Source organism: Lepidochelys kempii, chromosome 1 (assembly GCF_965140265.1).
Source record: "Lepidochelys kempii isolate rLepKem1 chromosome 1, rLepKem1.hap2, whole genome shotgun sequence".
In the NCBI taxonomy this organism is placed as follows: Eukaryota; Metazoa; Chordata; order Testudines; family Cheloniidae; genus Lepidochelys; species Lepidochelys kempii.
In genome coordinates this window covers 258,309,338-258,321,879 of record NC_133256.1, presented here as the reverse complement: position 1 = coordinate 258,321,879, position 12,542 = coordinate 258,309,338, and the positions used below count along the sequence as shown (strand labels likewise).

Sequence of the window (12,542 nt, the reverse complement as noted above, 5' to 3'; positions counted from 1 at the left end):
CTTGGCACTGCCTCTGGAAATCTTCAGTGACCAAGAGAAGGGAGAAGGAAGTAAAGAGTAGGGTGGGGGAAGGAAGGAATCTGCAGCAGACAGGACAAGGGGGTAGCCATCTCCCGTGCACTCACATTGTGAAGTTCTCCTCCATGAAACAGCGGTTCCTGAGCAGACCAGCCCACAGCTGTACTCCGATGATGCCAAAGATGAAGAAGACAAAGAAGCAGAGAAGCAGAACATTCCCCAGCATGGGCAGGGTGTCCAGGAGCAAATTCACCAGGATCCGCATGCCTGCAGGTGGGGAAGAGGCAGAGGAGGAGGAGGAGGAGGAGAGATTGAGATGGAGGGAGAGAAGGGGAGAAGCAGAAAGAAAGAAGAGTAGAAAAGAGGAATGGAAAAAAAGACAGAGAGAAAAAATTAAATGAAAATAAAACAGGCAGATTAGAAATTCATTAGTGTCCAAATCAGGTTGGGTCACTCAGGTATGGTCACTGCTCCCGACCCCTGGTCTCACTCCCAAATGACAGGCAGGGGACAATGCCATTTCTGTTCAGCATCGTCTTTATCCCGGGCCTCACGTTATAGCCCCAAGAAGGAAGGATGATGATAAGCTTGTGACGGATAGCAGAGGACTGGACTCCAAGACCCAAGAGGTCCCTGCTAGTCCTATCTTTCTAAGAGGTTTTTGGCACAATCACCATTGGATATGATATCCCATCTTCTTCCTTTCCCACAGAAGGGCGATGGGATGAAAACACCCTGAAATCTATGCAGATCAACAACCCCAGCCTCAGCTGGCAGGAACTAACAGTCATAACTGCTTGCCAGCTGCCCAGTGAGAAATGAGCCCGAGACCAATTGCTAGTGGGATGAGTATGCACACCACACAAACACAAACCCCTCAACAAACTGGCAGGGGTGGCCTTCTCAGTGACAGCCTCATCAAAGAGACACGGTGGAGGAGGCAATATCTCTTATTGGACCAACTTCTGCTGGTGAGAGAAACAAGCTTTCAAGCCACACAGAGCTCATGGAGACCAAACTCCCTTCTCCTCTCTAGTGGTCCCTCCATGACAGGGCTGAGGCACGCTGGCGGGTACTGTATGAAGGAAGCTTTCATTGCTGCTGCCCATGCTGTACCTGTTCTCTGGCAAAACAGGGCATTCAGGGCTGTTGATACTGCACCTCTGACCACTGCAAACATTTCACAACAAAACAATTTTGTGTTGAAATTATTGCATGAAGAATTTTGGTGGTTTTGTTTTTGGACCAGCAGGGTCAGGCCAGGCTCCCTCCACTGCTAAATTAATTACATTTCCTCTGGTCTCCAAGGCTGCCAAAATTCTAGAAATCATTCAGAGCATGAAACAAGCGCCTTCTCCCTCCCACTGCCCCCCACTCCACACATGCGCACATATACACACACACAAACCTCCCCCCTCCTCCACTGAGACTCCCTCCTCCAGGGGTCCAGGGAATTCCATCACACAAGACATGTAGGCCAGCATATAATTATCTAATTAGATATTTATAACTAGTTCATTACTTCAGATGGCAGTGGAAGAGGAAGGGGGAGGGAAAGATAAGATTAGGATTCAGTAACAGCCCCTTGAGGCACCAGTTAATCCCTCTTTTATGCCCACTGTCAAGTAATTAGCAACATCAAGTTGTGCGTTACACTGTGTTGTTTTGTTCCTATTGCAGGGGGAGAGGACCCTGGGCATTTAGAGAAATGTCATGTGTGGGCAACAAGGGTGGATGAGGTTTAAGGTGTAATTGTACTGGTGGAGATGTTTATTATACCTGAGTAAGAAGGTGAGAGAGGAGGAGAGAAGAGTGTATCTGTATGGTGAGAGGGCATGGATCTAGTGTGAGGCATGTACACGGGGCGGACAGGTATCTGTATCTATGTGACAAGATGGTATGGGTGTGAGAGGTATATATCTTTTATATTGACCAGGTGTGTATATTGTCCGGCCTTACAATTTGTGAGGCGCTAAGCCAGCAGAGGGGGTTCTGATGGTGAATTTCCTTTCCTTCTGGTTCCACTGCTGGAGGGAGTAGAAGAGCTTGTCCATGTGTGATTTGATGAGTTAATACAGGGCTTTACATGTTCACCCTGGCAGTGGTCTGCATGTGCAGTGGTGGGTGCAGGTGGTATGCAGAATTCCAGTATTGGGGGGAATATGCATGAGAGGGAGAGGGTAGAAGGAATGATTGAACAGTCTCTTCTAGACTTAATAAGTGTAAGTCAGGGTGGTTGCAAAGCCCCAGTCTCTTCACTGCCCGGATATGCCATTAGTCTTCAGTTAGTCACCGTCTAGCCTAGTATGGCACCAATAGTTCACTAGCACAGGGTCACAGCTCCAGCCTCTTGCCTGAGAGTATTTGCCCATATCTGGTTTCCTGATTTGTAATAATACAAAGCCCCACAGTCCAGCCACAGGGCTGTGTGCTGCCAGTCACCCTGACCTCCCGGTCGCTGGAAGAAACCCTTTTACAGCATTACCAACTTACAACTCCACCCCCTCACCACAGTGTAATGTGCTTCCAGCAACAATACTGCCACACGTTGTGATCTTATTAGCTCTCATAAGCTAGACTGGATCAGACTGGGTAATACATAAATGGGAGACCTGTAGGGAAACCCAGGCCTCATAGGAGGCTGTACAGGTAATGCAGTAGGTGTTCCACTGACTTTCGACTGAGTCACTGCTAAGCAAGTGCTCCATGCTGGTATTTGGGGGGTGTAGCGATGCGATGACTCACCGGCACAGTGCCTCCTGCTGGCCGTCTTGGGAATTAGCACTCCAGCGTACAGAGCACCTCCTCCTGACCGGTGTCTCGCGTGCCGCTGACACCCAAGTCCCTCCCGTACACCAGTGCCTTTTGCCTTGGGGTTCTGCCCCTAGTAGTAACCCACAGTCTGGGTCTCCCCTCCCAGGGGAACCCCCAACCCTCTAAACCCACCTTGCCTCAGTGGCTATTTCAAGTCACCATCTAGCCGCCGCTCACTGGGGCAAACTGCCATCTGTCGTGGCCACTCATCATTGGCAAGGAGGTTCAACCAGCTGCCTTGCAACCCCAGCACCTGTGCAGGCCTTCACCAAGGCCTACAACCTGGGGGTTTACCAGGCTGGAGCTCCCCCGCTCCCTTGCCTTCCCCCAGCACTGCTCTACCTCTGGTTCACAGCTCCCAGGCAGCTAGATCCTTCTCTCTCCACCACTAGAGAGAGACTGACTCAGCTCCTGGCTCACAGGCCTTTCATAGGGCCAGCGGTCTCCTAATTGGGCACAGCCCCAGCTGTGGCTGCCTTCAAAGTCAGCCTATTCTTATTGGCTCTCAGCCCCAGCCCTCTCCAAGGGCTAGCTTTAAACCCTTTCTGGCCTAATGGAGTGGGGCAGCTGCCCCACTACAGGAGGATGGTGCTATCTTTCACATGAGACACAGACCTGAGGTCCTGACTAAAGCCGGTCCGAGAGATTCGGAAGAAACATTGTTTTGTCAGAATTTGCCAAATTTTGCTGAAGTTCCAATGGAACACAGGCAGATTCCAAAATCTACCTGCCTCTCCCGTGGACACCTGTCTAGCTTCCTGCCAGCTCACCTGCCAGGCTCCTCATCAAGCTGGAAATCACATCCCCAGTTCACAGTGTAGACTTAACACATTAAGAAATAATGACAATGTTTGTGAGAGACTCTGGGCTGAACACGCAACACTGAAATGTCAGGTGACGTGTAGAGAGACAAGGCAGGTGAGGTAACATCTTTTAACGGACAAATGTCTGTCGGTGAGAGGGACACGCTTTTGAGATTACACAGAGCTCTCTTTCAGGTCTGGGCAACATACTAAGGTCTGGTCTACGCTACAGACCTATATCAATGCAGCTATGTCCCTCACGGGTGTGAAAAACCAACCCCTGCAAGTGACGCAGTTTTACTGACCTAACTTCTGTGTAGACAGCACTGTGTCAGGGGGAGGGTTTCTCTCACCAACACAGCTACCGCCTCTCAGGGAGGTGGATTCACTGCGCCGATGGGAGAGCTCTCTCCTGTCGACATACAACATCTTTCCTTAAAGCGCTATGCTATAGTGGCACAGCGGCATCAGTGCAGCTATGCTGAGGCAGCATTTTAAGTGTAGGCTTGCCCTCAGGGTATCACAGCTAAATACAAGGTGGAATAGATAGATTAGCATCAGTAGTTAACACATATTTCAAGGGACCCCCATTAACACCCCTCCAGTCATAGGGGGAACATGAAGGGGTGTGTGGAAAGGCAGCTGGAGGGATGTTGTGAGTGGGTTACAGATTGTTGTAATAAGATATAAACCCCATGTTTCTATTCAGTCTATGATTTTTAGTGTCTAGCAGAGTTATGAATTTAAGCTCCTAGGCTTGTCTTTTGAACGTGTTGTGCGGGTTATCCCTGTGTAGCCTGTACCCATAATGCACTGGATGAGGTATACCATATGTTGTGATAGGCATGAGTAGGACCCATGGATCTTGAAAGGTATGTCATGGGAGGTGTTGATCATTGTAGCAGTGGAGATATGTCCACAGGTTCTGCATCTGTTGTTCTTGGAGGGTCTGGTGCTGCTTTGAGTTGGTATGTCCTGGCCTGTAGGGAGCTTGCTTCTGATGATAAATCCGGAGAGGCTGGAGGGTTGTCTGAAGGACAGAAAAGGGGGTTCAGGAAAGATTTCTTTCAGGATGGGGTCCCCATCAAGTAGGGATTGTGGTTGTTGGACGATACCCTGTATGGGTTCCAGTGTGGGATGGTAGGTGACAACTAGGGATGTGTGGTCGGAGAGGGTTTTATTTCCGTATTGGAGCAGGTTCTCTCAGGGTATTTGGGTGGCCTGTTCCATGATATGACCTGCTTCTCTGGTGGAGTTTCCTTGTTTGGTGAAGGTGGTTTTGAGTGTGTTAATGTGTATACCCCAGACTTCCTCCTCAGAGCATATTCTGTGGTATCTGAGTGCCTGGCTGTAGATAACAGATCTTTTGGTGTATTTGGGGTGGCTCCTGGATCTGTGAAGGTAGGTGTGATGATCCATGGGTTTCTTGTATCTAGCTGTATGTAGGGCAGATTGAAGGGTTCCACTGTTGAAGCTGATCGTGATATCCAGGAAGTTGATGCTGGTGTGGGAGTGTTCCAGAAAGAGTTTAATGGACAGGTGGTGGTAGTTGTAGTGGAAATCTGTGAGGGAGTTTAAATCATCTGTCCAGAGGATGAAAATATTATCTAGGTATCTCAGGTATATCATTGGTTTTGTGATGCATTTGTGACATGTTACTTACACAGCTCATTAGTGCCTCTCTGGATTGTTTTAAATGAATTTAACCTACTAAAATTTGTGGGCCATGTCAAAAATGAAGGCTGGGGATCAGCAAGGAAAGAAGCAAGTTTTGAGTTTGGGTTTGAATCAGGAGAGTGGGGTTGCACTGTGCCTGGGGACAGGGACGCTCTTTCAGTCACAGGGGATAGCATGAAAATAGGCGAACATCTCTCTCTGCTTCTGTCTACCCAAATACAGCCTACTTCTATATCTAGTCTCTGGTTTCTGAAAATTCCCACCAAAGAGCAGACCACAGAAAAGTCCAGCCAGCCCAATGACATCCCTATGAATTGCCATGCACACTGGGGCATGGAAGGAGGGAATGCTTGGGCAAATTCAGTTGGGGCACATTGCCTGGATGAGGGACAGAATTATGCTTCAGATTCTGCAGTGGCTATTGGAATCAGCAAAATTATGTATCCCAGTGCCCCTGCAGATCATTGTGTCCCAAATGTTGATGGAGAAGTTAATTGCTTTGGCTTCCACAAAAATCCACACTGGTAGTTTGGCCCATCACTCTGTTAAGATGAGTACTGAAAATTATACTCTCTTCTACCTGGTTTGTTTGAACCAGTGGATACTGAATGAACAGAAGGCTTCATTGCCTCAAATCTTGCATCACTTTTCACACTACAGATGCTAGTCATGTCCATTAATGCACTCCTAGAAGGTGCCCAGATACCATGGTGATGGGGAAAGGTATAATAACCTGAGTGGAATAGAATTTTCCCACCAGTCCAGTGTCCTCCATCAGTTTTGGTACTGGAGTGATGAAGGCCATGAAAAGAAATGTATTGGGCTTTAGTCGCTTGTTTGTAAAAGAGTAGGCGGTCTCTTCTGCACATGCTCTGTTAGCTTAGCATGCAAGTTGCAGCATACGCCCCCTGCTTTGTTCTTTCTGGATCGCTCACCGTGGTTCTGCTTTCCCAAGGGTTGGCACATGCCAGGTGTTTCCACTCAGGAAGGTTTCAGCTATGATGGCCAAGCTAATCGGGGCTGACAGAAACTGTCTGGAGGGAACCACGGACTCTCTGAAGTTGACAGAAGCTTGTCAGAAAGGACCCCGGGGCTCCTCAAGAGCAAAGAGCAGAGTTGCTCTGTCCAAATCCAAGAGGGAATTCAGCTACTTTCCCAAAATATTGGCTCTTGTCAGTGGATTTTGGTTTTGTTTTCTTAAAAGTTTCCTTCTCTTGTAACCCTCTCTCCCCTCCACCTGCCCTCATGGCAGGGTGTCCTGCCTGGTTTGATGAAACACTGCCATGTTGGAGTCAGTGAGATGTTTCCATTCCGCCCATAGTCTGAGTCCTGGGGACGCCCCACTGAGAGGAGCCTCAGATGACAAACACCCACCAGGCATGCTCTTCCATTCTCCACCCTTTGTGTGTGTGCAGAGGTGTGTGCATGGGTGGGTGGTAGAGGACTATTGTCTAACATTTCACAAGCTCTGTCTTCTGGGGGAAACCAGCCAGCTAGAATCCTCCCTTGGTTGCCTGCAGCAGACACAGCCTTGTGTGTCCCCCCAGTCTTCCTGAGAGGGTGAGTGGGGAGGGTGAGACGCCTTTCATAGCCCACACCTGGCACTTATGAATATTTCATGCTTCTTGCTTTTCTTCCCCTTGAAGAGCAAACCTTTTCATATTTTATGCCCTGGAAGCCTGTTTGGTTGCTGAGTGTTGCTTCATTAATGCCCTCCCTTCCCCCTTTCTCTCTGGACTGCCCAGCCCCTCTTCCTTTCTCTTCTCAGGGAACGGCTGTTTTTCAAAGGCTGCCTCAGAAAAGGTCATTGTCCCTTTCATATTCGCTCCTCACTGTGAGCCAGTGTGGCTTCTGCTCTGCCAATGGAAAAAGACAAATGGAGATGGGAGGAAAGACAACGGATGAGAGGGAGGGAGAGTCAGACAAGGAGAGAGAGGGAGGCACAGACCTGGTGAGAGAAGAAAGGAGAGAGAGAGAGAGAATGAAAATGAGAAAAAAACACAGTGAGAGAAAAGAACATGGGGAGAGAGACTGGCAGGAAAAAAATTAAGCAAAGAGGCCAGGAAGCAGCTGGGGGAGGAATACCTCAAAGAGTCAGCTTCCCGAGACCTTTGAACACTCATTCTGTACTATGCTCCAGTGTCCTCTCACAGCCCAAACGAGAACCGTTGCCCTGCTAACCCATATGCTTTCCTCTCCATCACAACGGCCTCCTGAGGCAAGGTGTCCAGATTCCCCAGTGATAAGGCACTCCGAAAAGAAGTATTGGTGCTGTACGCTCCCTCTGAGCATCAGCTTCCTCTCCATTTACGTCCTGCCCTCTCCCCCCCCCTTCATATATATACCGCTCCCTTTCCGCCGCCTGCCGACCTGCACCTCTACTTGATTACTCTGGTGACCCCTCTCTCTGAATCTCCACTGTTTCTCGCAAACCACCAGCTTCCTGTTCAGGAGACCTTTGGTCTTTCTCCTTCTTTCCTTCACTGCTCCCTGGTATACCCGGGCCTTCTCCTGATAGGCTGCAGCACCATTCGCCTCCCCTGCCCACTCATCGGTCAGACCGGAAAGCCCATTGCGATGCCTCTGCTCCCTGAGTCTGGCCCACCCGCTTCCTTGTTCAAAGGCCTTCAGGAGATGGCGCTAGCCTCAGCACTGTATGATGGAGGGAAAAATCAGAGCCCTCCAAGTTGGCAGAGCAGGGACTGGGGATTGTGGGGAGCCAGAGTTGGGCCCTAAAGGCAACTGGGCAGGACCCCATCCCATAGGGAGCCAGCCAGCCAGGGGAAGCTGCCCACTGGGCATGGATTTAAATCAGGGAAAGGAATGGGGCCAGCCCTGAGGAAGTGGTATGATATCCCCAGGGGACGTAGCTGGGTCTTGGGTTTTGTTTTTCACCGCTCTCCTGTGTCGGCCTCCACTGCCCCCACAGTGCTTCTCTCCCCAGCAATTTCAGCCACGCAACTTACACACCCTCTCCATTTCTGATGGAGTACATGGGAACAAGAAGGCCACACAAGCCTTGCTAGACAGCTGGAGCATGAGGAGGTGGCTGCGCAGAGCCCAGTCCTCAGATACACCCACCACCGGGCAGGAGAGTCAGGAGCACGGTGGGAAAGTGCTGATGTGCGTTGGCACTGATTCTGGGGACAGCAGTAATACGCCACGTCAACACAGACCCGCCCAGTTCCAGCTCTGCGTTAACAGGCGCTAGCTCTCAGCAGCTGCCTGGGCTGTGAGGGTGACTGGCAGCGTAGTGCAGCGTGAGGATTCAATAGGGCGCAGGGTTGTTGGTCAGTGTTCTGCAGGGGACAGATTGCAGAGACTCTGGCTCCGAGTAATACCGGCGGCATACTGGAGCAGGGGAAGGCCAAGAACTGAAGGGATAATGATAATGAACTTATATTTACACAGCATCTCTCATCCAAATGCATTCCAGAGCACGTCGTCCTATCTTTACACACAGGAATCACTTTGTCTTCTGCTGAAAAGCAGCAATCCCTGGGTGAAGCCATTCATGGCTAATCTGCGCAGTGGTTTAGGACAGGAAGTGAAGAAAACTGTATCTAAATTGAAATGATGAAATCCTTTGAGGAGGAGGAGGCAAACAGAATCACTCCAATGGCCAGGGGTTGGGGCACTAGGTTAGGTAGTCTTGCTTCTACACAAAGGTCATGAGATCTTTAACGAGCACAAATGGTCCGGACTGGAGCTGGGCAGAAAAAGCTAATTCCATTTGGCCGAGGAGTTTGATAGGGTCACGGTTTGGTTTAGTTCCAATTAGGATTGAAAAACAAAAAATTGAGATTGGACTAGTCCCTGCGAGTACGTGTCCAGCTGAGACCCGAGGCTCATACTCCGGGCGGCTTGCCAATCTCCTGCCGCTCACACTGCCACAGCTACACTCGACTGCGAGGGCACGAGCTCGAAGAGAGCTAGTCTGAGTGTCTCCTCGAGCTGGGAATCGCACCCCCCGCTTCAGGGGTAGACACACCCTGATGTCCCAATTCGGCAAACACTCACACACGTGACGGACTTGAATCAGTGGGGCTACTCATGTACACAAAGTGAAGCATGGGCCTGTTCCGAAGACCACTGAAGTCAACAGGAGTCTTTGCATTGACATCAATGAGCTCTGGATCAGGGCTTCATACGTGTAAAGGTACGTCTACACTGTTATAAAAAACCTACAGCACCGAGTCAACTGACTCCGGCTTGCGGGTCTCAGGCTGTGGGGCTAAATATTAGTAGGGTTGCCAATTAAGCAATAAACCAAAGTCATTCTGAGATAATGTTATAGCTGCTGCAAGAAAGGAACAGGATCAAACTATGAGCCTTCAGCAATTCAAGACATCACTTGTCTCAGCATGACACTTGCCCCCAGTTTTGTTTTATATTCACAATAAAAAAGGGCACAACAGAGATTCCAGTCACTGCTAAAAATTGTAGTGGAGACATATGAGCTTGGGTTAGAGTCTGGACTCTGAGACCCTCCCCCTGCATGGGATCTCAGAGCCCGGGCTCTAGACTGAGCATCAACGCTGCAATGATGTAGCCCCCCTACCCCGAGTCTCATGAGCCTGAGTCACTGACCTAGGCCAGCCATGGCTGTGCTGCAGGTCTTCTATTGATCGCCGTGTGGACTTAAGTATTTGCAGGAGGTGTTTGTTTAGATTGTAAACCCCTTGGGGCAGGGAGCTGTCCTTTCCATTTACCTGTAAAGTGCCATACACAGCTATGGGGCTGGACACGTAATAAAGAACAATACAAAATATGACATAAAACTGTGTAAATGCAATTCTGTGGTTAAGATTTAAAGGGGCAGATTCTCTCATTATCACTGGTATGAATCAGGTGTAATTCTATGGGAGTTACTCTGGCAACAAAGTTACTCTGGTATGAAACTGAGCGTATGTTTACACGGCAGTCAAAGGTGTGACTGCAGCAGACCTATGCTAGCTTTTATCTAGCCAATTTGAATAACAATAGCAGTGACAACTCAGCAGCACAGGTTGCAGCATGGGCTTCACAAGCCATGCCTAGAACTCAGGGTATGTACTTGAGCTGCTAGAGCTTCATTGCTAGGGTTATTGAAGCTCGCTTCGGCAAAGTGGGTGCTGCAGTCACACCTTTGACTGCAGCGTAGACATACCCGGAGTGCGAGGAAAATCAGGCCCTAAATGCACAAACATCAAGAAATTCAAGGTTATGGCTGTAGCTTGGCCCACCCATACATACACAGTAACTTGCATTACTGTATATTGCTTTATTTTTACACCATACTATATTGGCATTATTACACATATTGCCATGGTATCCACCACTCTATCGTGCCAGATTTTTCAAACATCTCAGCTCTCATACAGGGGTGCAAAATAAGCAGCCAGATAGTCAAGAGAGCTCAGCCTGTCAGGTACTTGGCTTTTCTGAAAATCTGGCCATAAGTGTCACAATGGAAGCTGCTGGCTTCTGAGCGTGTTGAAAGATCCTGCCTGTCACTCGGCCGATTTGGTCAGGGCTTTAAAAGGAAAAAGGAAGCTCAACTAAGGCCCTTTCAGATCCCTTCCTTCAGGGCTTGCTTTATTTCCAAAACCCAAACCCAACACCACAGTGTTTCTGACTCCTGAGATGTTACTGCAAGTCTCGTGATATTTGGCGTAAAGCTCCAGCTCCAGCAGCCTTGGGAATACAGGACAATCCCAGCTTTCATTTAAAAGAAATAAAAGCTTCTATCCCTCATGGTTGCAGAGAAAAGATTAAAAACAGGACCCAGGTCGAAGGTTCAAAAACCATATGGTAAATAAAAAGAAGCTCATGTTTATTTTTTATTTTTTTTCAAACTTTCATGATTTCTAAGCCAGTCTCATGATTTCTGAGGCATGACTTTTGAATGCTTGAGTTTGGCAATACTGCAACCAGAACAAATCAACTCCAACTACTGGGTAATAACTAACTGAGGTCTTTCCAGCTTCAGCCAGCTGGGAGGAGAGAGGTCACATCCTTCTCTTTTCCTTTTATAGCCCTGCCCAAATTGGCCACCTGACAGACAGGAACCCAGTAACCCCTACATGCTGGAGCACCCTTACATCTTCTCACTGGCCTGTTTATGAGCATAAAAGGGAGCAGAGCTCTTTTGAAAATTTGTCCCCACATGTGCAATATGGTAGCGTTAACAATATTGTAGGAAGTTTAACTTTGGAATTCCCTGACTCTCATGGATCTAAAATCTCTGCCATGATGCTGCACTGACATAAGTGTAATTTAATTTTTGTTTAAAAAATTATTTTGATAGATCGCTCATTTAAATAAAGGCCAGTGCATTACATTTTTATTTAAATGTATATGTATGACAGCACCAGGATTATTTCTAGATATCCCTATATGTGTCTAGAACTCTAGATCTTGGTAAGTTTATTAATAAGGTAGTATTAAATACTGATTTCCAAACACTTCTCATTTAGTTATTCGATTGAAAATGAACTTTCTTCCTAGTAGCACTTGCCCCCATCTCTGCTGACATTCCCCCCTCCTCCCAATCCTCACCCCCGGTATTTCCCCTTCCGCCCACTCTTATTCCAAGATCAATGTCACGTCTTTCTTCAAACCACATTTAGGGCAGGAATGGCCTCTCGCTTCTTGTTTATCAACCATACCCACTTTTCTCCTGTGAATCCTTGCTTCGGACCCACCTCTTTCACTTCACTTGCCAGAACTGAATTCTACATGGCCCTGTTCATTCTCCATCTTCTCTGTCTATTGCTCTCCTAAAAAAAGGAGGACTTGTGGCACCTCAGAGACTAACAAATTTATTTGAGCATAAGCTTTCGTGAGCTACAGCTCACTTCATCGGATGCATGCAGTAGAAAACACAGTGGGGAGATTTTATATACACAGAAAGAAAAGGAGTACTTGTGGTGCCACAAGTACTCCTTTTCTTTTTGCGAATACAGACTAACACGGCTGTTACTCTGAAACCTGTCTCTATATACACAGAGAACATGAATCAATGGGTGTTACCATACACACTGGTAAGGTGAGCTATTACCAGCAGGAGAGAAAAAAAACCTTTTGCAGTGATAATCAAGGTGGGCCATTTCCAGCAGTTGACAAGAACGTGTGAGGAACAGTGGGGGCAGGGGGAAATAAACATGGGGAAATAGTTTTACTTTGTGTAATGACACATCCACTCCCAGTCTTTATTCAAGCCTAAGTTAATGGTGTCCAGTTTTCAAA

At 48.2% G+C, this 12,542-nt stretch overlaps 1 protein-coding gene across 4 annotated transcripts in view; it reads right to left on the bottom strand.

Moving 5' to 3' along the window:
* Nucleotides 1-12,542, bottom strand: part of CACNA1I (calcium voltage-gated channel subunit alpha1 I) — a 125,293-nt gene that overhangs the window by 75,394 nt on the left and 37,357 nt on the right. For all 4 annotated transcript variants that reach the window (XR_012156537.1, XM_073326853.1, XM_073326849.1 and 1 more), the window contains exon 4: nucleotides 126-285. Coding sequence is in view for 3 of the 4 variants with exons in the window: in XM_073326853.1 (XP_073182954.1) it covers nucleotides 126-285 (160 nt within the window). In the remaining variant the exon portion in view is untranslated. The remainder of the gene's footprint in view (nucleotides 1-125; nucleotides 286-12,542) is intronic.